The sequence below is a fragment of the Leptopilina heterotoma genome, unplaced genomic scaffold (assembly GCF_015476425.1).
Source record: "Leptopilina heterotoma isolate Lh14 unplaced genomic scaffold, ASM1547642v1 Lhet_23, whole genome shotgun sequence".
Lineage (NCBI taxonomy): Eukaryota > Metazoa > Arthropoda > Insecta > Hymenoptera > Figitidae > Leptopilina > Leptopilina heterotoma.
This window is the reverse complement of record NW_025110948.1, coordinates 1049300-1074997: the sequence shown is the minus strand read 5'-3', so window position 1 is coordinate 1074997 and position 25698 is coordinate 1049300. Positions and strand designations below refer to the sequence as shown.

The 25698-nt window shown below is 30.4% G+C and overlaps 3 protein-coding genes across 5 annotated transcripts in view; 2 read left to right on the top strand and 1 right to left on the bottom strand.

Annotated features, from left to right (window-relative positions):
* Nucleotides 1-25698, bottom strand: part of LOC122502475 — a 156980-nt gene that overhangs the window by 97416 nt on the left and 33866 nt on the right. The window lies entirely within an intron of this gene.
* Nucleotides 13633-16693, top strand: LOC122502479 (chymotrypsin-2-like). Its single transcript, XM_043612556.1, has 7 exons — nt 13633-13720; nt 13879-13958; nt 15469-15563; nt 15671-15812; nt 15880-15993; nt 16136-16288; nt 16445-16693. The coding sequence occupies exons 1-7, from the start codon at nt 13669-13671 to the stop codon at nt 16586-16588; spliced, it is 780 nt and encodes a 259-aa protein (XP_043468491.1). The 5' UTR covers nt 13633-13668; the 3' UTR covers nt 16589-16693.
* Nucleotides 17038-22896, top strand: LOC122502477 (chymotrypsin-2-like). 3 transcript variants are annotated; one of them, XM_043612552.1, is made up of 8 exons: nt 17038-17074; nt 21308-21394; nt 21542-21621; nt 21706-21800; nt 21951-22092; nt 22235-22348; nt 22430-22582; nt 22659-22896. In XM_043612552.1, the coding sequence occupies exons 1-8, from the start codon at nt 17053-17055 to the stop codon at nt 22800-22802; spliced, it is 837 nt and encodes a 278-aa protein (XP_043468487.1). In that variant the 5' UTR covers nt 17038-17052; the 3' UTR covers nt 22803-22896. The 3 variants fall into 3 exon arrangements, with proteins under 3 accessions (XP_043468487.1, XP_043468489.1, XP_043468488.1); XM_043612554.1 differs by lacking the exons at nt 17038-17074; nt 21308-21394; nt 21542-21621; ... (3 more) ...; nt 22430-22582; nt 22659-22896 and adding exons at nt 18097-18785; nt 18908-18987; nt 19066-19160; ... (2 more) ...; nt 19810-19962; nt 20049-20237; XM_043612553.1 differs by lacking the exons at nt 17038-17074; nt 21308-21394 and adding an exon at nt 18722-18785.

Below are 25698 nucleotides of genomic sequence, written 5' to 3'. Positions count from 1 at the left end.
ATTTATTAGTTACATTTATTTATTTATTAGTTACGTTTTGTTTCTGTCGGAATTGTAAATTCAATAATGTTAGGGGAAATATTATAACGGAAGATTATTATATATAAAAGCACTGTGCGATTTCAAATCACAATGGCAGGTCGCGAAATCAGGAGTCAAGGATTGCCCTAATGCATGAATACTGACAGTAATCCAATGTTTTGAATGGAAGCCATAGGGGTTCTGGGAATATTATGGGATTGTAGTCAATTCAACTCTCCCAACAAAGCTACTGTGATAACCTGTTATCGGCATAATTTGCTAAAGCCAGAGAAAATATTCCAGTAAAATAGTCATTCGGTTTAACATTCTTTAAGCAATAGTATTAATTTGTTTCCATCATCTGTTAAATTATACCTATTTCAATAAATAATCCAAGTGTAAAAAAAAAGTTTATTATTATTAAATAAATTTCCACCTACTTAGTACTTTGTTACGATATATGTTGACCTGTAATTTCAAAGAATTATTTTTAATATTTATAATTATAGTCTGACTTATGTTTCACGCAAAAAATGTTAAGATAAGTTGTCTTTGCAAATTATGTGTATCCTTAACATATAAATACAACGCCCTAAAAAAAGGATGGTACCTCGTGGCTCATGAATGAATATTTCAGTTAAACACGCAATGCACATAATTCTTTCTAATATATTTTATTTTTAAAAAATGCCTTGCTAGTTCTCGTGTTCGATTTATTTCTCCGCAGAAGAATCTGTTTCAAATAAAAATTTACAAAAATATTGTTTAAATGTTTCCCTATTGTACAGAAATCGATAGCAAAATTTTTCCTCTACCATGTTCAAGGCAAAAAAAAATTTCATCTCCACAGAAAAAAGCTTCTACACTCCGCGATTTATTCCTAAAACATTGAAGAGGTTAATTTTTGCTAGCAAATAAAAGGGAAAAATATGCAAATGAAAAGACAATGGACGTTCATATTTCAATAAAACATTTTTTTTACACAAAATGAAAGTTAAATTGGTTTACTTTTCAGTAAAAGAAATTTTCCTTCCACAAGATTAAAATATTTAATGTATACACAACCCTTTTTTGAAGAAAGTGGTAAAAATATTCATGGTCGACTGACGATGCTTGCACTTGTGAAATATACAAGAAGGAACAGCCTCAGACGAAGAAAAGGAGTTGGATTTAATGAAACGCAAAAGCACCTTAGAAGCGTGGGCGCGCTCTATTCTGTAATGCAAATTCAAGTCGTGAGAGATCGAGAATAAAGGAATGAAAAATGAAAATCACGACAAAAAAAAGGGAGAGGAGAGAAAAACAAAATCGGCCATCGAGCGTTCGCTATAATCCGATTTGGAAATTCTTATACATAATCCCTTGGTCTTTTAGATCACGTTCTTATAAGAGTTTCATGCGACAAAACTTTTCAGAAAAGAAACTAATTTTACTCTCTTAATTACGCTTGGGACCCGAGCGCGATGATCAACAGAAACTCATGTTCTGAATTCTTAAGTTTGGTGATGAAAATTCTTCACTAATTATTCAAATTGAGTACTAAAAATTCCGTGTACTTTTTTAATTTAATTTTTTTTTCGTTTCTTCATTAGGAATTTTAAGGATATAAATTCTGATTTATGTTTTTCTTTATATTTCATCCCTTTTAAAAATTTGTAGCAAACAACGGACTTAAGCTATCGGCACGTCTCTTAATGGTTCTAAAGGGCCGAAAATTATAAATCTGTTAGATTTTAAAAATTCAAAATGGCGGATCCAATATGGCGGACGAAATTTAGATTATGAAACATGATACCAAGGGTCTTTAGGAGTCGTTAATTACGAATCTGTGGTCGGATTTCAAAAATTAAAAATGCATTCAACATGGCGGAGGAAATTTTTTTTAATTGAGTATAATATTCATGCAATGTTTTCTGTAATATTTCCTCACAGGCGGACATTTTCCTAAATGCGTAGAATTTATTGTTTCTGAAAAAGTCTAACGTTGCGAAATGCGTGTGACTAGACGATAGCAATGCAATTTCAATGGAACAAAAAGAGTGCTTGCATTTGCAGTAAGGATAATTATCGTGCAAAGAATAGACTTCACAAGAGGGAAATTAAATTGTAATACTATGGAGAGTCAAATAATTCAAATATTCAGTAGCTTAGAACAATTTACATTTACTTCATTTTTAAACTTTTGAAAATAGGTTTTAAAGTTTAATGCTTTTCTGATAAGAATCAAAACCTAAATTATTAAAGGAATGAATAAAAAGTTTATTTCGCTTATCTTTTTTCTAATAAAATTCTGGAGATGAAAAATTTTTTGATATTATTTATGGAAATGAAATTGAATTAGGGAGGCGCACATTTGCTTTACGTGCTTCAGTGTAGTGTAATTTATCGATGGTAATTAAACGAGTAAACGTCAGGACCGGCTGCGTGTCGATGACCAACAGTCAGTGCGTGAGTCTCCTATTAAATGGGAGTTTTTATATTTAACTCACCGCACTTTATGTTCACTTCCACCAAAAGTTGGTTATTTCGCGAAAATTCATTACATTCAATTTGCATATTCGTTCTAAATTTCTAAATTTCTAAATTTATCTAAATAAAGTAAAAAAAAACAGTTTTTTTTTAAATTAAACACTGAAAAGTTATTTTTTTTCATGTTATCCTTACATGCAATGTTGTGGAACAACGTTGGACTACTAGACTAATTTGAGAACCACGGACAAGGAGACGTCAACAAACCCTATGGACCATATTGATCCTGAGTTTAAGTCCAAGCATCAATTCCTATAAATCCGTCAACTGATGAACAAAATATAATGTCCAGATAACCTATCAATTATTATTCTGCTACTGAAGCCTTTATTTACACTATTATAACACTTTTTTACCAAGTCTCACTCTAACCATAATGATTAAATACAATTTTTCATTTTCTTAAAAAAAGACCAAACAGTAATTATTATTATTAAAAAACTTGTATAGAAGTTTTTTACTTATAAGTACTGACTATTTATTAGTACACCCTTCCCTACAATTTTTCTATATTGAAAAAACTACCTATTTTTTTACTTTTAAATTATTTTATATTAAATAATGTTGCAAATCCCAGTAAAGTCCAGTGAAGACAGTTTCCAAGCAATATAAAAATAAGGCTTTGGACGATCGCAAAATATATAAAGCATAGCACATGAAAGGAACAGATAATCTAGTGCGAGTCCCAGCAGGAGCTTGGAGCTTGATGGAGAGAAACTTGAGAAAAGTGGTTGTCTACCGTCGCTTGTATGATTTACAGGTAAGGGTACTTTGAAAGCAAGACAGGCACGCACTTGTTTCCTTAGGGATCACGAAGAAAAACATTCGTTCAAACACGCGATTTTGATGGATTATTTTCTTCAACTGGTAAATTTGAAAATTGAAAAACCAAAAGATTTGCACAAAACAATTAATTGTCGAAAAAAAATCTGTTTAGATATTTCGGAATATTTAAGAGAGTTCATCCATATTGTGGGGTATAAAAAATTGATTCTGTTGAATAAATACTTTACTAAATGAATACTAAACTAAATTTACTAAACTAATACTTTATTAAATATTAATACTAATATTTCAATAAAGTATTTATTTAACAGAAATTTTTTGGGGCGAAGTTCAATTACCTTTCCGCACTACCGGGGATAGGAGAAGGACTAAAATTGTTTGGACAGGAACCATTTCTGTCCGGACTAAGTGTCATGTTTCTCTTTCTCAGTGTAGACGGTATTATATTTTTATATAACTTTACATTAATATATGAAATTACTCTTTAGTTGTATATTTGAATAATTTTCCACTCCTGTCATTTTGCACTTTATTATTTTTAGTTCTAAGATAATTTACCTAGATCCGGTAAGGGTCCCCTCTAGGCACGGAAACGTCTTTGTTCTAAAAACGTTTTTAGAACGTTTCATGTCCTCTACATAATGTCTTAAAAACGTTTTATGTTCGAAAAACGTTTTTAGAACTTTGGACGTTCTTAAGCCGTTATCTAGCGGACATGAAAGGTTCTAAAAACCTTTTTGGGAACGTTTCTAGAACAAAGACGTTTTCTGGTCCTGGTACAAGCTTAGTAGGCCTTGTCGTGGTGGCGGAGCTTTTCACTAAAGGACATCCAAACAGCAAGAATAAATGGATTCTACAAATTCAGAGAAAGTACTCCATGTGTGCAGGCCGAAGCAGAAAGACGATCGTCTTCTGAAGATCGAAAAAAAATCGCAAAGATAATTAAGTCTTGCGACATCCAGAAGAACGTAAATAGGATGATCAAAAACAGGCTTTAAACTCTTCAGGATCTAGTCTCAATTGATGAGCAGAAGCACCCAGCAGCTTTTGGGTAGAGATAGAGGTGGGTGGACTTGGGGAATTCTCTAAGCTGGGCAGCATGTAACCGAAAGGACCGGAACAAGAAGAGAAAGCGCATCCATGAAAGACGGCTTAGGCTCGCAATCATTGAGGCGCAAAAACGAAGGAGGAGCTCCGGTAGTTCTGAAAGGGCGGACGCCGAAGGGAAGTAAATTCTATACCAACTTCGGAAATATTTAAAATTTATTAACACGCTTAGGGAGAGCAGAACCTCGATATCTTTTAGATCCAAAACCCAAACTAAAAATACTTAATTAATCTTTTGGATTTTAGTAACGAAAGTAAAATTTCGAAATGGATAATTTTTACACATTAGAAGGTTTAATTATCATCATATTAATGACTCCCCCCTGTTCCAAATTCACTGTCGTAATTTTGTATCACTATCACTACTATGTTTCCTAAAATAAAGTTTTCATAATCTATATGAAGCTTCACGCCACTGTGAAAGGCAATAATTATTAATTAACCCACCCCGGACTATAACCTAGCGATCCTCTTTAGCAATCAAAAATCATAATTACTAAATTCATTTTACATTTATCTGTCGTTGATGGCCAATAAAGAAATTTTACCCAATTTCTAAATTACTCTATTTGAATTGATAATTGCGAACATTTAAATCGGAATGTATTGTTAGAAGTGCCTTAAATTTACATTCAAGGTTTTACGGTTACCAACTTGAAAGTGTCGAAATGTCCACTAAGAGCTTATCTGGCCATTAGAAGCATTTAAATTGGTAATTTGTAACCACTGATTGAAGGGAATTCAAAGTACTCAGTAAACTTTCAGACATGTTTATTTATGCAGTTACGTGAGTTCGTAAATTTAATGATCAACTCTATGACAAATTAATCCATGCAATGTATTCAATTTTAGTGATCTATCAATTAATGTTTATGAAGCACAATAATGTCGTTAATTCTAGTCGTAATCATAAGTTGAGCCAAATGACGTTCTTCAGAAATTATACTTTTAGTAGAAAAAATTAACGAATAACTTTTTAATTCTTTTCTTTTAAATAGATGTAATTAAAAGATTTTAACGTCGTCTTTAAATGCCTAAAGTTTGATGGTCCGTAAAACCAGCATTCCACTTAGTTCTTGACAAGAATCGAGTAAAGTTTCTTTTAGGACCATTTGAGCTTTCGATTCTAAGCCTTTTAATGTACCAGAAATTATCCATGTTTGGTCTTGTTTCGAAAAGAAAAATGTCTACTTTAGGGACAAAAATTTTAACCCATTACTTATTGTGAACAAAACATTTTGTAAAATACTGTAATATTTATATTAATGAGAAAAAAATATGTTATTAATAATATATATGTTATTAATATGTTCAGTATTAAAGTATTTTCAATTATGTTGGCATTTTCCGCGCCAGAGAGATGGAACTTATTGTACAATGTGCTTTCTGAATTATATGATAGAGACTTTCATTGTTCTCGTTTATATGGAGAAAATCCGATAAATACTTCAATAGAAAATTTCTGCCATTGATATAAACGCTGTTAGAGAAAATAAAAGGATCTAAAGGCGCTCATTTTTGTGCGTTAACCAACCCCTGAAAATTGTGAATAGAGGTACTTTCAAAAAGCTGGTGACGCAGCTGCGTCCAAGTCGAAAGCAATCATGTCGCAGAATCTGCGACGCTTTTTTAGCCCTCGTCGTTGGTACCAATCATCGATTCGCTTTAAAAAAAAAAGAGGAGAGGACCTTTATGCTATAACGATTTCGTGTCAGGTGACGTGAATCTCCTTTCAAGTACAAATTATTAGCAATTTGTCAAAATTGACGTCAGAATGAATTTTAGCGGTTTTCGAAACAAAGCAGCGCCCTTTTATTGAATTTTCGTCGTTTGGGAAATAAATAAATTTTAAAAGTTTAAGTAGCATGAAAAGTGTTATTGGTGGGACTGTTTGACTTTTAAAAACTTTTGTCTAAATCTAGGTTCGACTTATAAGTTACTTTATTATTAAGGGCTCTGTAAATTTCACACTTTTAATTTATAATATTTCGCCGAAAATGTGTATTAACATAGTATTATGTGTATTGACATAGTACTATACTCTTTCGTCGTCAGGAATAATTGCCATTAAATTGTCAACAAAAAAATCCTCTACATTTTGAGGATCCAAAAAATGACGAACCAAAAAAAAATTTTAAATTTCCAATCTCTGCATTTTCTCTGGAATATTCTCTAACTAAATTTAATTCTTGTATTTTCTTCCAAAAATTTTGGGTTAAATGAAAACGGCAGCCTTTTATAATAATTGTTTGAAAACATAAGCGAATGGCATTATGAATAGCTTTCTCGAAATCTACAAACAGAATAGACGGTGAAAATTGTAATTTAATTTTAGAACATTCAGCTATAAAAATATCAAACGCTTTCTGATATGATGTTGTCATTTTGTCAGGTGGGAGGAAAAAAGCTAGAGGAAAATCCTCTGCGCTTTTTAACATCAGTGATGAACTTTTCTAAAATCCAGGTACCTGGCCATAAACTAATTCTTGAAAAGAGACTTCAAACGATAGACAGACAAACTATTGTTTTGATTTTGAAGTAAAGAATGACATTGAATGAAAGTTGAAAATGAAAACATGGATAGTGAACAAGTAATTACTTTTGAAGTTGGAAAATAATATTTTAATTTCTACCATGTCAGAACCGTACTTTTGTATGTGGATGATGAAATAGGTAGTGACGTCTCTTCCATTACATAGTAACCCTCCAAGAAATCGCATTCAAGCCACTTTTATCCCTTCGCGATGAAGAGAAGTTTCGTCGGCGTTGTTGAAATTACATTGAACTCACAAAAGGGTTGATGTAAAACTCTCATCACTACTCCAGGACTATTGTTCATGTCACAAATTCTAAATCGCACAGCATCTTACGATTAAGAACAAGAGTGCGAATTCAAGGATTTCAGTCTGGGAATAACAGCAAGAAGTACTCTCTAGTTTAACTCTAAAGTACTCAGTTCCCAAGAATACGAATTCTTTGGATAATAATTTATACTCTCAACTGTCAACGAGGCGAAAATTACTGAAATCGTATACACGGAAAATTTAACAACTTTTCTCCAAGTTCTTCAATCCATTCGAATGTTTCCAAAAGCAGGTGAAAGAAAGGTCATGAGAAGAGGGCTTTGTGACTCAGTGTCTTTTTTTATAAACGAAAAAAAATAATGAGATAAGGACTGCACGAGCGAATCCATTGAAAACACTACTTGACAAATAAGAAAGTGAATGAAGACTCGAATTAAATGGAGTGAGATTGAAGGAAGATATGGGGTCAGCCTATTTAGTAGACTGCGTCAGCTATGTCAACATTATTACACCACAGATTCCCAGGAGAGTACTGCAATACACACGAGCAAGTAACGAGGGCGAATGGATCACAGAAGTGGTTTTTTAAAATATGAATAAAAGAAGTGGGTGTCTCCCACTGGAACCTACACACACACCAAAAAAGAAACAACAACCCTCTCTATTTCTGACATATTCAACGAAATAGCAAAAGAAGATTTTCCCCAGCGACAAGTTAAGAATTTCAGATGCAACAAATTCTCAAAGAGGAGAACGAATATACAAGAGTTAATTTTCTTGGAACTTGACCTCTACAAAAGAGTACTTACATTATGCATGAATCACATTTTGCAATTTCATAATGCCGAGGCTCTTTCGTACATTTACGAAAACTTGATATCTTTTTACTTTGCGCAAATAAAGAAACAAGTTGATAGACCAAGACAAAATGAGATTTCGTAAAAAGAGAATTAAAGAATTTGTTTGTTCCCTGCAAAGAAGAGGCTGGGGAATAAGGGAGAATATACGTGAATTGAGGAAGATGAATGTTTGTAATATCTCGTAAAGTGCAATTAGCTGCGTTCTTCATCGATCCACGAACCAAATAATCATTTATTTTGTAATCATTTTCAAACTTTTAGCTTATTCAACAAACATTTAAATATTATTTAGAAACATTTCCCTTTTTCATAAATATTTTCAAATCCTTCTCATACAAGAATATGCAAATTATTTATAATTTATGTAAAGAAACTAATTATGTGATGTTGAAGAGCTATGAAAATATAAGTCACTATGAAGTCATCCTTTTGTAAATATTTCTTTATGAATACCTGCTTTGAAGAAGAGGGATTTTCTCTCGAGTGAAAAAATAAGGCTGCAAGTGATCGTATATTTCAATGGTAAAATAAATTGGATTTACCCTTGGTTCCAGACTTGAAGTGGTATTTGCAGATCTTCGCGTATACTGTGAATCGGCGCTATTGAAGGGCTCTAGAAAAACTAATTGGCCGGTCAGTCCTACAGTTGTGGTATTGCAATGCAGTTTTCGTACACTGTTGAAATCACAATTTTCTCTTCAACTTGGCCCATTTCTATTTCAAGTGCTGAGGGGACTGATGTTTTAAATTTTTGTTTATAAAATTCTGTTTGATTTTAAAATAACAATGTAATCAGAATTGTCATTTGTCAAAAGATAACTTTTTAAAAACTGTGCAGGATGTATGATTCGGAGATTAGTTATTTGAGGGGACGGATAAATCGATTCTGAGATCCCTAACTTGTCACAGAACTACTAACAAGCACGTTGGCTACTTAATAGCTCAGGGGGAGGTTCGACCGGACCCACAGAAAAATAATCTCAAAAGATAAAAAATTGTTTTAACATTTCAAAGAATGAAAATTATGAAGAAAATTTTTTTCGATTTTGGAAGATGATTAGATGATAATTATCTAAATTCGAGAAAATTTGGTCCCAGTGCCGAAATCAGCGTAATTAGTTGAATCTCAGATTTTATTTTTGCAAACTTACAGTGCCACCAGGTGGAGAAGTTTTTATCTTCTAGTACCCTATCGTCAATATTTCAATTTTAGGTTGAAATCTACGGTCGGTATCAAGAGATTTCAAAATAATTTGTCCAGAAACATTTTTATACTTTCTTAGCCTATTTGTGTCACTTTCATTCTAATTTTAATAAAATTCTTTTATTTTTTATTAAACATGTGATAAATTTTAATTTTTATATCTTCTGTTGAAAAGACGCTTAACCAACAGAGCATTCTCTTCACTCCAGTGATAAAAGCTCAATGCGACAGTCGGTAACAAAGTTTACGAGCTTTCGTTCCACTATTGACGTTGCACTTTCTCAACAACCAGGTTGTTGTTCCACCTTAGAGGTGAATTCACATCCCACTGATCAAAAGAATCATCAGAATGGAAAATTCTGCAAGGCAAAGGATCATAATGAGCTTAATGCACTTAAATTGATCGTTAATAATTCTACCTAAAATGAATTTGAATTATGAATTTATTTCCAAAAGGGGATTTTTATACAATTCTCGCTCTGATTATATGTACATCTCTGTTATGAATAAATTAATTAATAATTGGGAAATTCTCGTTAGCTCTTCATTATGCACCTCATCATCATTATTTACATCTATGTAAATTATTAATAATTCAATTTTATTCATTAACAATCCTCTCTGTAATTAGTCACGACTAATTGTAATTTAATCAATCAGTCCATTTTTCTTGTCTTTTAAAATTATTTCAAAATCTAAATAACTAATAAATCTCGACACGTAAAAAACTTTTCGAGAATTCAATTCATTTTTCATACATCTTGCTTAGAATTCCCTAGACGTACTTTCTTGTATTTTCCATTAAATTTTTCAAACGAATCCAACGTGGAGAAAATAGAGCGAAGTCTAGTGGTGTTATAATAAAAGTACTGCAAACAATGTCAGTATAAAGAAGAAAAAAATGTAAAAGGAAAATGAAAATCGTGACATTTTGCAAAAGGTGAATTATTTTAAGTGGATTTTTTTTTGTTATACGATCCTACTTATGATAACTTTGAAGTATTGTAATTTAAGCTTCATAAAATATATTCAGATGACGTTCATAGTAGACAATATTATATCACTTAAGAAAAGCTTTTTAAATTTATACTCGAGTTTCATGAAAAAGAGAAAAAATATTATATTTCTTTGCAAGAAGAAAAATGTAAATGAACTTTTTATTAATTTAGAAATTCACACAGTGGTTGAAAGAATATGTTCATCAAATAATACAAAGAAGGATATTTTTTTCTTGCAAAGTTTTCTATTGATAAAAGTAAATATTAAATGATATAGAGATACGCATCTTATATACAAGTTTTTTTATATTTTAGAAACTTTTACAATTTTTGTTCCTGCTGAAGGCAGAGAGAATCTTCTTGGAAAATATAAATTTGAACACGAGGATGCTTTCAACGAAGTATAAAATTTTTCGAGTATATATGGAATTGACATGATACACGTGTAACTCTCATAAAAAACTTTATTTTTTTCTTCACATTTTATTTATAGGAAGAGTTTGCTGTTAGTGCGAACTTTTAGATATGTTTTATAATATTTGTCAAAACAAAGGCACTTGCTAATCTAAATTTGACAAAGATTTATTAAAGAAATCCAACTGATCCGCATATACCTAGTTAGCTGATTTACATATTCTAATTAATGTATAGACTTATCTCGAAACGGAAATTCAGGTGCTTTATTTATTTTAGTTTATTAAGAATAAACTTGTTTGTTTTAAAAACCTTTAATTGATCATTCAAAGAATATTGTGTAAATCACGTAGTTGGTTTATTGTTGCTTGTAGACAATCCAATCAATTGCAATCATAAATTCTCTATATGTTCCTGTGGTTTTCCATACAAATACTCCTGTATACTGTAATTGAAACAACGGAACCCTTGATACAATATATTGAAAAGAATCCATTAATATATCTACTGTCAACTGTCGTTCATCAAAATTCCAACTCGAATCGTTTTTCAATTATTGTGTCAACCTAAGAAATATGTCAACACCTAACTGTCTATCAAATAACCGCGCAATTCTGTTAATTACAAATATAGAAAAGTTTTGCAGCAATACAAATAATTTTGCTACAAGTGGAAGGATGGAATTATTGATTAGTAAAATGTACGAAGTATTTTGAAACTTCATCTGCAGAAAAACTCTTTGTTTCTTCATCAGTGCGATCGTGGATTTACAATAAGAAAACGAAGTTGTTCACGAGAAACAATCACAGATCTTTTAGACGAGTTAGAGAGAATCCTGATCATCGAGAAATAATTAAAATTGAAACCTCTAATTTGCTATTAAACAGATTCCAAACAGTTCATTTGGACCCAAAATTACAAAATAATTATCAGATTGCTCAACACAGATTGCACCAAAGTCTGGACTTGAATTTACCAATATAAAGTGCAAGGTGGCATTAATTGACTCAGCAGCAAAGGTCATTGTACGAAATATGCAATTCTCTGCTTTTTGGAGAAGTTAAAAATCAAAGCACGGAGCGAAAATGCTGTTAGTTCGGTTGAACAGTCTGAAGGGTGGTGGTCCACGAAGAGACACCCTGACAAGAAAAGACTCCAGAGAATCTGTAATAGGAAGAGTTGGAATTTTGTGAAAAATTAAATTGTTATGTTTCAATAATGAAACCAAGACAAAGAATTAAAGAAGCACTCCTCACAGTGAACGTCTAATTACCTGACAAATTCCTAGCAGCACTTCTAATTAGTCTAGCTTAGCCTTAAGTATTCGATTGGGTACTATTTTTGGATCTTTTGGGGCAAGTGAAAAATCCGTTGTCAGATTTTTGGAATACAGAAATCTGCATTTCAAGATTATGTACGGATGATCACTCTTGTCTTGATCGACCCACTAAAAACCACTTCCGTCCTTGCTTGAACAATTTTCCTTTGGAACTACCGTCAGACTTCAAAATTCGTAGGTGGAAGACCCCTGGGATCCCTGTTTGAGTGATTATGTCAGATATCAAGTGTTTCCTCTTGAACTCCTAACTGCTCCAAATCCATACTCCCAACTGCTTTGGTGACATTTGCCATAAAGGCATTTTTATAAGACATCTTTTTAATGATTTGGCCCTCAATAGTATTCGAGTCCACTGGGCAAGAAACCACATTTAAGAATGATCCAAAAATGTTTTTCATCTCCGACAAATAATGCTGCAAAACATGATCATGAATTTTCAAATAACATTTTTCCATTTAGAGAAAAATTTTTAATGCACCTTCTAGTATCTAGAAGTAACTTTTCCTCTATTCTTTATCTCATTATATTTTTTTAGAAGATAGTAAAAATTTTATGATCTCTCTCACAGGGAAAAGTTTTTACTTGAAAATTCATTTCGTACATTGAGCAAATGTTCCATATCGCATTTGAAAGCATTTCAAGTTAGTAAAAGTAATTCCCCTAATATATTTCGAACTTCAATGATAATGTTGAATATATTTTGACCCAATTTGCAAATCAAAAGGTATAACTTGCGGTATTTTGATAGTTATATACCAATTGCAGGTGGAGCTTTTGAAGACGCAGGTGGTTCTGGATGCAACATTCGTTTTAGAGACGGATCGATCAGCGCACGACTCCTCCTCTCAACTCTCTCCCAACCCGTGGCATCTGGTTCAATTTTAGACCTCTGTCAAATATCAATATCTCTACAAATATATATTTGTTGTCAAGGGCTTTTTCTTTTTTTTCTAGCCATATATGTACTCTTAAGAAATATGTCTTTAGTAAACGAACAAAATAAATTGTGCAAATAGAATTATATTCTTGACATTTCTGTGAGTAGTGGTATTTTGTTTCGAATTTTTTTTTTTTTTTTTGTTTAAAATACTTCAAAGCACCCTCAGCAAAGGAAACGGCTTGAAACACTTTGAAAGGTATAAATTCAATGAAAGTCTTTCTCTTTGAGTAAATGCAAAATAGAAAAATGTTCTTTTCAACATATTAACGATATTGTGTGTGTGTGACATTTTTATTTAATAATCGTATTCCAAATGCTATTTAATATTTCATAGAAATACATTTTATTTTGTCAAAATAAATTTTATTTTCTCAAAATACATTTTATTCATTGTTTTCTAAACTTTAAATAATTTTATTATCGCCTTCTGATTATTAGTTTAAAAATTAATTAATCTTTTTTTAAAAAAAATGTAATTTCGATTTTTCTAAAAGAAATTCCATTTCTACATTAATATTAATCGAAATAATTCGAATAGCACATTTGAAATTATCAAATCCTAATCTTCATTCAAAAATGATACTCTATTATCAACAGACGAATAGGTATATAAATAAAAGTATAATCAAAGATACGTCGTCATTCTCGATTACCAAAAGTTAGACAATGATTATATTTAGTGTGTTTCTAAGTATTTTCCTCATAAGTTTTTGCAACGGTAATTATAATAATTTTTCGAAACATATTTTTAATTTAAAAATGTGCTGATAAAAAGAATTTTTATTTAAATTTTTTATCTATTTAAATTGAAAATTTCAAAGTGAAAGAATATTTTGTATTACTTCTAAAATTAATAAACTAATTAAAAATTAATAGCTGGAACATTAAGGAGCAATTATTTGGATCCAAAAATTATTAATGGTGAAGATGTCAAACCAGGAGAAATTCCTTACCAGGTAATTTTTATTAAGACACGAAAAAAGCGAGGAAAAAAGTTCAAGTAATTTTAAAATTAAATAAACTTGTAACGAAAATTATTAAATGCAAATGGATTCATTAAATTTTTATTTTTATTCAATTAGCAATTAATCAGTTTATATTATTTAAATCTTAGAATTTTAAATTTAGATATTGAATTCCGAGAAAGAATTTAATAGTTTTTTTTCGTCTTTCTTAAAAATAGTATAAAAATTAAATAGTTTATCTGTTTATAAATAGTTTGAAGCAAATATTAAATAATTTTTATTTTAAGAACTGATTTTATTTTCGAATATTATACAACCTTGTAACAGGAACTCAGAACACAAACTGAAACATTTACGTAAAGTAATAATAAGATAAAGGTTCGATGCTTAGGTAAGAAGAAGGGTAAGCTATACAATTAATAGAGTTTATTACGACCAGACCCACAATTGTCTCTATTGTTTAAATACCCCCACTCTATTTTTATTTTTAAATATTTAAATGTTAACAATCTCTTTACAATTATAAAAAAAATTAATATTCTATTTCTAAATTATTTTTTTAATTTCTAAAAAGCAGTTCGGTATTTTCTTTCTTTTTACGTCAAGTGTACTGAATATGTACGTCAAGATCCGTATCGGCATGTACATATTTATTAAACGTAAAATAATTATTTCTATTTGAAAATAAATTAACGTTTGAATATTATTGAGTTTAGGGCGAAATTTTATCATGCGCCGCTCCTGACTTCGCGTGTAGCCAATCAGCGCCCGAGAGTCCCCCACTCTCGAGCGTTACTCGGTCCCCACCATCTCCGCGTAGGGCAAACGTATAAAAGCCGGCGCGCAGCTTGAAGTCTCGCAGTCGGAGTACCTCAGGGGTCTGTTCTAGGCCCAGTATTCTTTATTTATTTGAACGATATACCAAAAAGTGAGAATACAAAATTTTCAATATTGATGATACAGCCGTGTTTTCCACTTTTTGGAAAAAATATAAAGCAACTAAATATTTTCAGACACATTTGGATGTACTTGTAAAATATTATCATAGATGGAAATTTAAGATTAATGCCAACAAGACTGAATTTATTATTTTTAGTAAACACGACAAAGAGATTAATGAAGATGAAATAAAAATTACTCTAGATAAAATGGATGTTAAAAAATCGAACAGTATTAAATATCTAGATTTAACTTTGGACAATAGATTAAATTATAGGGCCCATATTTCGACGACATGTGCAAAAGGCCAAAAGATGAGGGGACTACTAAATAGTCTTATTAATAGAGAAAGCAAACTTAACTCTAAAAATAAAGTAATCTTGTATGAAAGTTTAATTAAACCAATCGTGACTTAGGATATTCCTGTCTGGAGTAGTGCAAAAATCAAGTTTTTGAAAGTAATAAACATTAACGACACAAAATAATTTGAACAGAGGCGTTTACGTGACACTTCTGACCACTGTAAATGTTCAGAATTTGTAAAACATTTTTCTTACCACAGGTATCACTTCAAAAAATTGCCAAAAATTTCCATTTCTGTGGAGGATCGATTTTAAATGAAGCTTTCGTAATAACAGCAGCGCACTGTGTAGTAAGGTATAATTATTTTATTATTTCAGATTCCATATGTATTTATAAGTGATTTATTTTTACCAACAGTTGATCTTCTTGAAATGAATAATTTTAAATTTTAATCTTTACAGTAAGAATGCATCTGACATTCAAGTAATAGCTGGAACTCTAAAATTAAGCGAGCCAAAATCAGTTCATTATGTTTCTCAAATAATTGTTCATAAATTTTACAATAGAACCGATTCCTGGAGAAATGACATTGCTTTACTAAGAGTACGTACAATTGTCTGCCTAAAAATTATCAAAAATACATTTGAATCTAAACTTTTGTTTCACATAGGTGAAAAATCGTTTTATACTTTGCAACACCATACAAAAAATTCCTCTTCCTTATTATAACATGGTCATTGATGCGTATGAATATGCTGTGGTTTCTGGTTGGGGTCGACTCCAAGTAAGTTTTGCATTTTTATTGTATTTTCTAAAATTGGATTTAAGGGAAGATCCGTTTCCTAATTTTGGACGGAGGATCAGTTTCCAAAATAACGAAAAAAGGGACTTAGGCCTTTTTAGAAAATAATTGGAAATTTTCACAGTACAAGGGACCTAGACCCGATCATATGCAACGAGCTCAAATTCGTATAGCTGATCAAAATTACTGTAGAGCAGTTTATGAAGACCATGGACATTTTATCTATCCTACTCATATTTGTGCCTATGACCCAGACATTAGGAAAGGATCTTGTAAGGTATAACACAACAATTGACATTTTTATTTATACTATTCATTCATTCAGAAAAATCTTCTAACGTAAACTAGTTTTTAAATCGTTAATTTAAATTAATTTCGGTAGATCTGTTTGTCTTTAGAAGCAGATAGAAAAATAATTGTTTTATAATTCCAGGGCGATTCCGGTGGTCCCTTAACTGTTAAAGGATTTCTTGTAGGTCTTGTTTCGTGGTCGAATGGTTGTGCAAAAACCGATTACCCTACAGTTTACACTAGAGTACCAGAATATTTAGACTGGATTAGGATACATTCTTCGTGATCTAATTACATTTTCTTGACTATTGTAACTTTATAATTAAATAGTAATGTAAAAAACTTTCACTTAAGAAATTTGTAAATTAATAAAACTGTTGGTATTAAAAAATTTTTCAAGACTTCTATGACATATTTAGGATAACTAATCTGCAAGTAAACAAGAAATGTAGTTACTTTCAAAAGCTAAAAATTTTTAACTTTATCGAAATTCTTCAGGGAAAGAAAATAAGTTCATCAAAAAGAAGAATCCCTAATCAAAATTCAAACTACTTTGTATAGAATGATATGCATATAGACGATGTGTTTGGAATAATTATAGAAAACTTGTGGTGTTGATAACAAGCGAAAATATCACAATAAATTTCAATGACCTAAATTAATTCTTATCAAACGGAAGTTCCCAAAAAATAAAGAGCGTTCTCTACAGTACCTCATTGTACGCCGTTTTTCTTTTAAACTCTTTACTTAATGTTATTTCATATATACAAAGGTGAAAATACATTTCACGGATTTACAGTCTTTCTTCTTCCTCCTCGTCTACCAATAGAAATTCTTTTATGTAATTCATTATTAGTGATTCGGTATTAATTTTTTCCTATAGTATTATTTTTTTCATGCAAGAAAGGTTTCGCCTAAATTAATTGATATTACTTCAACAATTAATCCAATCGATAAACGCATTTATCTGAGAGAAAAAATTATTGGAAATTAATATTATCTCACTGGATAAATCATCATTAATCATTCATTGATAACAGGTATTACCCTATCCTATTCATCTTAATTTTAATTTACAATTATAAACAAAACATTCAAGTTTAATGGCCGCGTGAATAAATATAATTATCTTAATTGTTATTTATTTGTAATCAGAAATAATATAATTACGATGACGTTAAAGAATAGAATTATTTTCTCCCAGATGAGTGTATTTTACAGAAAATAGTAAAATCTCGAGGACAGATTTTTTAAAAATATTTATGGAACACTCCACGTCAACAAGAACAGAGCTAGAAAGAAAAATTTTCTGGAAAATTTCTGCTAGAAGAAAAATAAACTTAGGTAATCAATGGTTTAAAAGATTCCTACATTCGTGTACTTTAAGATGCCGGTGAGCGTTTTAACAAAAAATAAATTAATTTATGATGCCATTACGGCTGCCAAAAATCAAAAAGACAAAAAAATTTGTAAAATTAAAAATATTTTCAGAAATTAGAAGCTAAGAACAACTTGAATAATTCTAAAACTCATTATCTAAAAGCTCGTAGGGTCGCTGATTACGAAACTGAAGTTATTTTTCAAAAAACCAAAATGTCGGATCCAAAATGTCGGACTAATTTTCAGAAGCGCCAAAAAGGAACTTTTTTTTGAATGAAACTTATTACTCGGGGCTTTTGGGGTCACTGATTACGAATCTAATGTTAATTTTTAGAAATTCAAAAATTCTGACCCAAAATGTAGGTCATACATCTCAAAAAATTGTCTATCCACCATTTTGGATCTGCCATTTTGAATTTTTTTAAAATAACTTCAGATTTGTAATCCGAGTATTAAGTCTCATGTAAAAAAAAGTTCCTTTTGTAGTTTCTGAACAATTGGCCGCCATTTTGGATCCACCATTTTGAATTTTAAAAATCTGTCAACAACGGCTCCAAAAAGCACTGAAAAAAATATATCATCATAGTTTAAGTATATTTGGGACTATAACCAAGTTTTCTATATCTGACCTACTATGCAAAGAGACAAATGTCGACAAATTGTAACTAAACCAACATTTAATAAACAAATGCCTAGAGATTTTTCTACCATTTCAAATGACACATAGTGTTCTTCGCGACTGAATCACAAAGCAGGGTCTCATTTAAAACTAAATATAGAAAATATTAAAAATATAAATAAATAACAATAAATTTCAATATCTTTGAAGACCTTTTAATCAAATAATTATCAAAAATATCCATCTTGATGAAAGAATATAACAAAATTAATTGGGAAATAATTTAAATCTGTAATGCACATCTAATCAAAAGGCTTTACTCGAAAAGTGATTAACTACAAGTTAATTGTAATTAAATTATCTTGATTAAATGAGTATAAATTAGTGAACCTAGAAGAAGTAAAGCACAGTCTTGGAACGGAAAAAAATTAAAAAATGAAATATATTGTGTTCTTTGGTCTGAACCTCCTGGCTGTTACCCAGGGTAAGTAATTTTAAAAATAGTATAATATTCATAAACTTAAGTTCTTTTTACTTATTTTATAATTTATAAATCTTCCATTAAATACTATAAATAAAAATAAGAATCCAAAACAATTTTAATAGCTGCTGTTCTTGACTGGGACTTATTGATACCCAGAATCATCAACGGACAAGATGCAAAACCTGGAGAAATTCCGTTCCAGGTAAAGTTAATAAATTTGCAAAAGTCAGCTTATAAAATATTAAAGAGATAGTAACCAACATTGAAATTAATCCCGTAGGTCTCACTTCAAACCAAAAATCAAAATTTCCACTTTTGTGGAGGTTCAATTTTGACCGAGAACTATATTATCACTGCAGCTCATTGTGTTGTTGGGTAAGACCATTTTTTCTAACCTGTTAAATCCAAGAAATATTTATTTACACAAAAACATTTATTTTTAAATACTAATATTTGTGTGGCCTTGTTTCTAGGAACTTAAATCAAGAAATTAAACAATTTTCACTAAAAAAAACTTTCTACTTTCAGTAATAAAGCAGCTAACATACAAGTCATCGTAGGAACATTAAAATTAAGTGAACCAAAATCTGTTCACCTCGTTGAACAAATTATTACGCATAAAGAATATAATCCACGTGATGCTTGGAAGAATGATATTGCTTTACTAAAAGTAAGTTTAGGCTCATAAATAACTATTGTAGAATTAAACAAAAAATATCTTATATTAGTTATGGTGTTAGTTACAGAAACGAAAATGCTTGTAAAAAGAATTAAAAAATTTAATTAATTGTCAATTTGATAATTAAAAAAATTTCTGATTTTGATGTAGGTAAAGGAACCAATCGTCATGACTAATGAAATCAAACCTATTCCTCTTCCTCATCATAATGCCGTATTTAAGCCTAATCAAAAAGCAGTTGTCTCCGGATGGGGTAGACTTTTGGTAAAATTTTCAGTTCTTAGTATTTTTTATTGCCTGTTTTAAAGAAATACAATATTTTTAATGAAATGATTCTCTTGGCAGTTTAATGGACCAACTCCGGATCATTTACAACGAGCTGATCTTGTCATTGCCGATCAAACCTATTGCGTGAAAAAATACGCCGAATTCGGTCTTAATGTTCACGACAGTCAAATTTGTGCTTACGATCCTAAAGTGATGAGGGGATCATGCAATGTAAGTATATTTTTTCATTACCTTTTTCTTCAATAGTAATATTTCTTCTTCAATATAATTTTTAAAATTTTTCCTTTTTTGTTTAGGGTGACTCTGGTGGTCCTTTGACTGTTAATGGAGTCCTAGTGGGTCTAGTTTCCTGGGCTAATGGTTGTGCCAAAACCGACTATCCAACAGTCTATACTAGAGTTCCAGACTTTTTGGATTGGATCGCAGCTCACGCGGTTTAAATTTTTTAAAAATATTTGATAATCTGATAATGCCTAGCGAAAATAATTTATGTACTTTTTTAAATCATTTTTTAATAAAAGAAATTATTAATAATTAAGAATAATGATTATTTCCTACTGAAAAAGACAGTATAATCATGCACTGAGAAAACATACTTAATTCAAATAGAAAAATAATTTTAAGTGATATTCATTAATTGAAATTAGTTTGTAAGCTTAATCTCAATATATAGAAAATAATAAAATATCTACTGCTTTGATTCAAAAATAATATTTGTTTGAATAATTATGTTTAATTCCAACATATTTTCTGTTTTGATTTAAACAAAAATTATGTTTCAAAATTTTATGTTTGATTCAAACTTCAAAGTTGATTATAAATAATTAAAAATCAACCATAACTTATGTTTGAGTTAAATATAATTATTTCTTCAAATTAACTAAAAAATATGTTTCAATTAAACTTGGATATGTTTGACTAGCAAAGATATTTTAAATTTGATTTAAACAAACATATTTCTAATTTCTATTTTTTTCGATTTTGAATTTAAAATGGCGCTTGAATTTCCTAATTTTACGAAGGATGACAAATTTTTTTGAAAATTGCTCAAATTTGATGGAAATTTGTCACTCGGAGGTTTTCGGGGTCGCTGATTACGAATCTGATATCAGATTCTCAAAATTCAAAATGGCGGACTAATTTTTTAAAATTGCTCAAATCTCATTGAAATTTGTTACTCGGGGGTTTTTGGGGTTGATGATTGCGAATCCAATGTTTGATTTTTTTAAAATTCAAGAACAACCATGGCCCAGAGTTTACTTTTGAAAATATTTTTCTCAACTTTATTATCATTGAATTTGTTTCAATAATTACTTATATTTTTCGACAAGGCGATCAATGTCAATCAATCTAAATTATTTTCCTAGAGATTGATAATTCCTTTAAACAGGAAAAAACATTCACTTCCACATTAGAAGATTAATATCAGACAAATTCTTATCGTTCAATAATAATGATTTGGAATTTTTGCTATAAAAACAGTACATCTAATCAAATACAATAACCTAGTTAATTAAATTATCTTGATTAAATGAGTATAAATTTGTAAACTTAGGAGAAGTAAGGCACAGTCTTGGAACGGAAAATTTGAAAATGAAATATATTGTGTTCTTTGGTCTGAGCCTCCTGGCTGTTACCCAGGGTAAGTCATTTAATAAAAGTATAATAAGTATAATATTCAAGTATAAAGTATAATATTCATAAAATTAAGTTATTTTTACCTATCTTATAATTTATAAATCATCTATTAAATTTAAAAAAAAATAAAAATCTTTAACAATTTTAATAGCTGCTGTTCTTGACTGGGACTTATTGACACCCAGAATCATCAACGGACAAGATGCAAAACCTGGAGAAATTCCGTACCAGGTAAAATTAATAATATATACTTTACAAAAGTTACCCGATAAAATATTAAAGAAATAGTAACTCAAATGGAAATTAAATCCTTAGGTGTCACTTCAAATAAAAAATCTAACTTTCCACTTTTGCGGAGGTTCAATTTTGACCGAGAACTATGTGATCACTGCAGCTCACTGTGTTTCTGCGTAAGACACTTTTTTTTAAACTATTACAAACCTTGAAATATTGATTGACAGAAAAAAATATTTACCTTCAAACACGAACATTTGTGTGGCCCTTAAAAAATAAAGAAATTTAAAAATTTTAACTAGATTTAGATAATTTTCTACTTTCAGTCATAAAGCAGCTAACATACAAGTCATCGTTGGTACATTAAAATTGAGTGAACCAAAATCTGTTCACCTTGTTGAACGAATTATTACGCATGAAGAATATAATCCATATGATGCTTGGAAGAATGATATTGCTCTACTAAAAGTAAGTTTATGCTTATAAATATTGTAGAATTAAACAAAAAATATATTATATTAATTTTGGTGTTAGTTATATAAAAGAAGAAGCTTGTCCAAGAATTAATTATTAATTGTTAATTTAAAAAAATGTTTTGAACTTGATATAGGTAAAGGAACCAATCGTCATGACTAATGAAATCAAACCTATTCCTCTTCCTCATCATAATGCCGTGTTTAAGCCTAATCAAAAAGCAGTTGTCTCCGGATGGGGTAGACTTTGGGTAAAATTTTCAGTTTTCAGTATTTTTTATTGCCTGTTTTAAAAAAATATAATATTTTTAATGAAATGATTCTCTTGGCAGTTTAATGGACCAACTCCAGATCATTTACAACGAGCTGATCTTGTCATTGCCGATCAAACCTATTGCGTGAAAAAATACGCCGAATTCGGTCTTAATGTTCACGACAGTCAAATTTGTGCTTACGATCCTAAAGTGATGAGGGGATCATGCAATGTAACTAATATTTTTTCATTCCCTCTTTCTTCAATTATAGTAATATTTCTTCTTCAATATTATTTTTGATTTTTAGGGTGACTCTGGTGGTCCATTGACTGTTAATGGAGCCCTAGTGGGTCTAGTTTCTTGGGATAATGGTTGTGCCAGAACCGACTATCCTACTGTTTATACTAGAGTTACGGACTTTTTGGATTGGATCGCAGCACATGCGGTTTAAATTTTACAAAAGTTTCTGATAATATATTAATGCCTAGTTAGAATAACTTATGTACTTTTTTAAAGCGTTTTTTAATAAATAAAATTAGTAATAATTAAGAGAACTGATTATTTCCTACTGAAAAAGATCGTAATCATGTGTATTTGTAGAAAAAGAAATAATATTCATTACCATGAGAGTATTAACAATCTGATTATAAATAAAATAAATTTTTATAAACCAGTTTTAACATTGAGATGAATTGTTTCATCTGTAGATTCATCTACTCATACTCTAGCTTCATACTTATCAAAAATTTTGAAACCAATTTCAGGTAAAGTTTGTCCTAATTAAATTAATGGTTTTGCCACAGCAGTTAATAATTTTTTATTATTCTCTCAATCAACAAGTTGTTTACAATACATTTTGTAAAATTATATATTTGTTTGTAAAATTATGTTTAAACATAAAATTCTTATTCCGAATAATTCGTTAAATTAGCGTTTAACCCTGAACCCTGATGTTTTATTTACTTCTTGAAAATACTGCCAACGAAAATAAACAAACGGAAACTACAATTTTTTTATGTTTGCATACACAATTGTCACTATGACCACTTTTGAAATGAACTATAATTTAACAACACAAGTTACTAATTTTGCATTTACCAGTTACATGAAGTTCTATCATTAAACAGTATTTCCTAACTTTTTTTTGCCAACTATCTTCTCTTGCCAGGTGAAAAAATTAAAAAACATGATTCTCCAAAAATTAAGTAACTATTCCATCATCTCATTGATAACACTAGTGGTCAGTGGGCAAACAATCAGTGACCAATGTACGAACAATTTAAACAATTACATAGTAAACAATTTAAAACCTCATCAAACAGTCTTGTTGGCAAATCTAAATTTTGAGTCTATTGTACAAACGGCAATTGTGACAATAGTCAAAAACTTGGCATACATTCAAATTGATGTGGAAAAAATGTCATCGAACGATCTAAAACAATCCGTAAAGTCACCAGTCTTCTTCAGTCTAAGGAAGACATCCCTATTTCTCCTAACGCATTCCTTCACTAATGACACCCATACGAGTAATTTTTCCACATCCATAAATTACTTGACAAATCTCTCACCAGGACAAGCTCGACCTAATGTCATCCTCATCACCCAAACAGAACGAAAATCATCCTTTAAAATACTTCTTCGCGAAATGTGGAAAATTCGCTATCTCGATTTTACAATTTTGGAAATAAACGTGAAGAATTTGAAAGGCTCTTTAAAGAGTTCTGATAATATCGATAAAGTAGCCTTTGTCCATTACTACAATCCATTCACGGAAAGGTACTCCCATAAAAAGTGTTCTTTAAAAACAGTTTGGTTTCCAAATAAACTATTGAATCTTAATGGTTATCAAGTAACGGGTGGATTAATTTTTTATCCACCGCACAGTGTACCAATGTACGACGAATTGGGTCAGTTAAATAGTTACAGTGGAGCTGATATGGATATGTTCAATGCCTTATCGGAGGCAATGAATTTCTCACCATTCATCGATTCGAATATTAATTCAACTCTTGGAATTTTTAACGGTAATAAAGCAACGGGAATGTTGGGATCACTCATAAGTAACGAGATTAATATTCTTATCAGCACGACCATAAATATTCGTCCATCAACCGAAGGTGGATTGTATGGTTACTCACGTACAATCGACATGGATCCACTAGTAGCATTACTACCAATTATTCACAACAATACAGAAGAGCAATTCTTAAGTCTAAAAAAATTAGCCCAAAGAATCTTATTATTTATCATCGTTTCCATTGGGCTCTGGACAATAATGAGCGTCATAAGGAAAGTAAATTCCTGGAAACCAGAGTACATAGCAGCAACAGTATTGGGTGTAGCAATACCCAAACAACCAAATGATAATTTTACACGAACTTTATTTTTATTTCTGATTGCAATTGGCTTCTATTTATCGAGTACTTTCCTAGGTAGTCTAACTGCTAGTAAAATTAAGAACACGGACGATGTGAAAATGGAAACATTTATGGATTTAGCAAAATCGGATTTAACACCCATTAGTGGTACGAATATTGACAGATATCTTAATGATGGATCAGAAGCATTAGAAATTCTGTCCAAGAAAATAATTCCTAATGATTATGTCTACAGTGATTGTATTGCAATGCTCGCTAAGGATAAAAATGTCAGTTGCATCATATTTAATTCGTACGCTAAACAATTAGTCGATGTACTTAAGGATAAATCTGGACATCCAGTTAGCACTATTCTTGATGATAAATTTTTTAATACACGAAGAGTTTTGGTGTTAGAAAGAAGTTCACCGTACAAGGAAAGATTGGATGAATTAATTTCTCTTTTTGTTGCATCTGGACTGAGAATGAAATGAGAGAGAAATATTTCACATGATATTATTATAACAAATTGGTTTGGTGTCAATAAATTCAATGACAAAACATTACTGAATACCAAGGATTTAGGTTCTGTTTCAAATTTAGGAAAATTACTTTTATATACAGCTTTATCTGGATATGTGGTTTCATTTTTTGTTTTAGTTGTTGAAATAATTTTTTACAGATTTAAATTAAAGGAAACTGTAATTTCTCTGGAGAATGGTGATGAAGCCAGAGGAAATAAGATATTTGTTACTAGTCATGATATTGATGACCTTTTTGATGATGATGTCTCTGTATTGGAAATGAAATAAATAAAACTAATGATTTTCTATTGTCTTGTACAAATCCTAATTCTAAAGAATATTTGTTCGTTATTCATTTTTAATTCATTTTTAATTTAATATTAATTTTCAGCTGGTTTAGTAATAAATAGAATAATACTTCTAATATTTTTTTTTAATATGAAATTTAGTTTTTTAGTGCAATGTT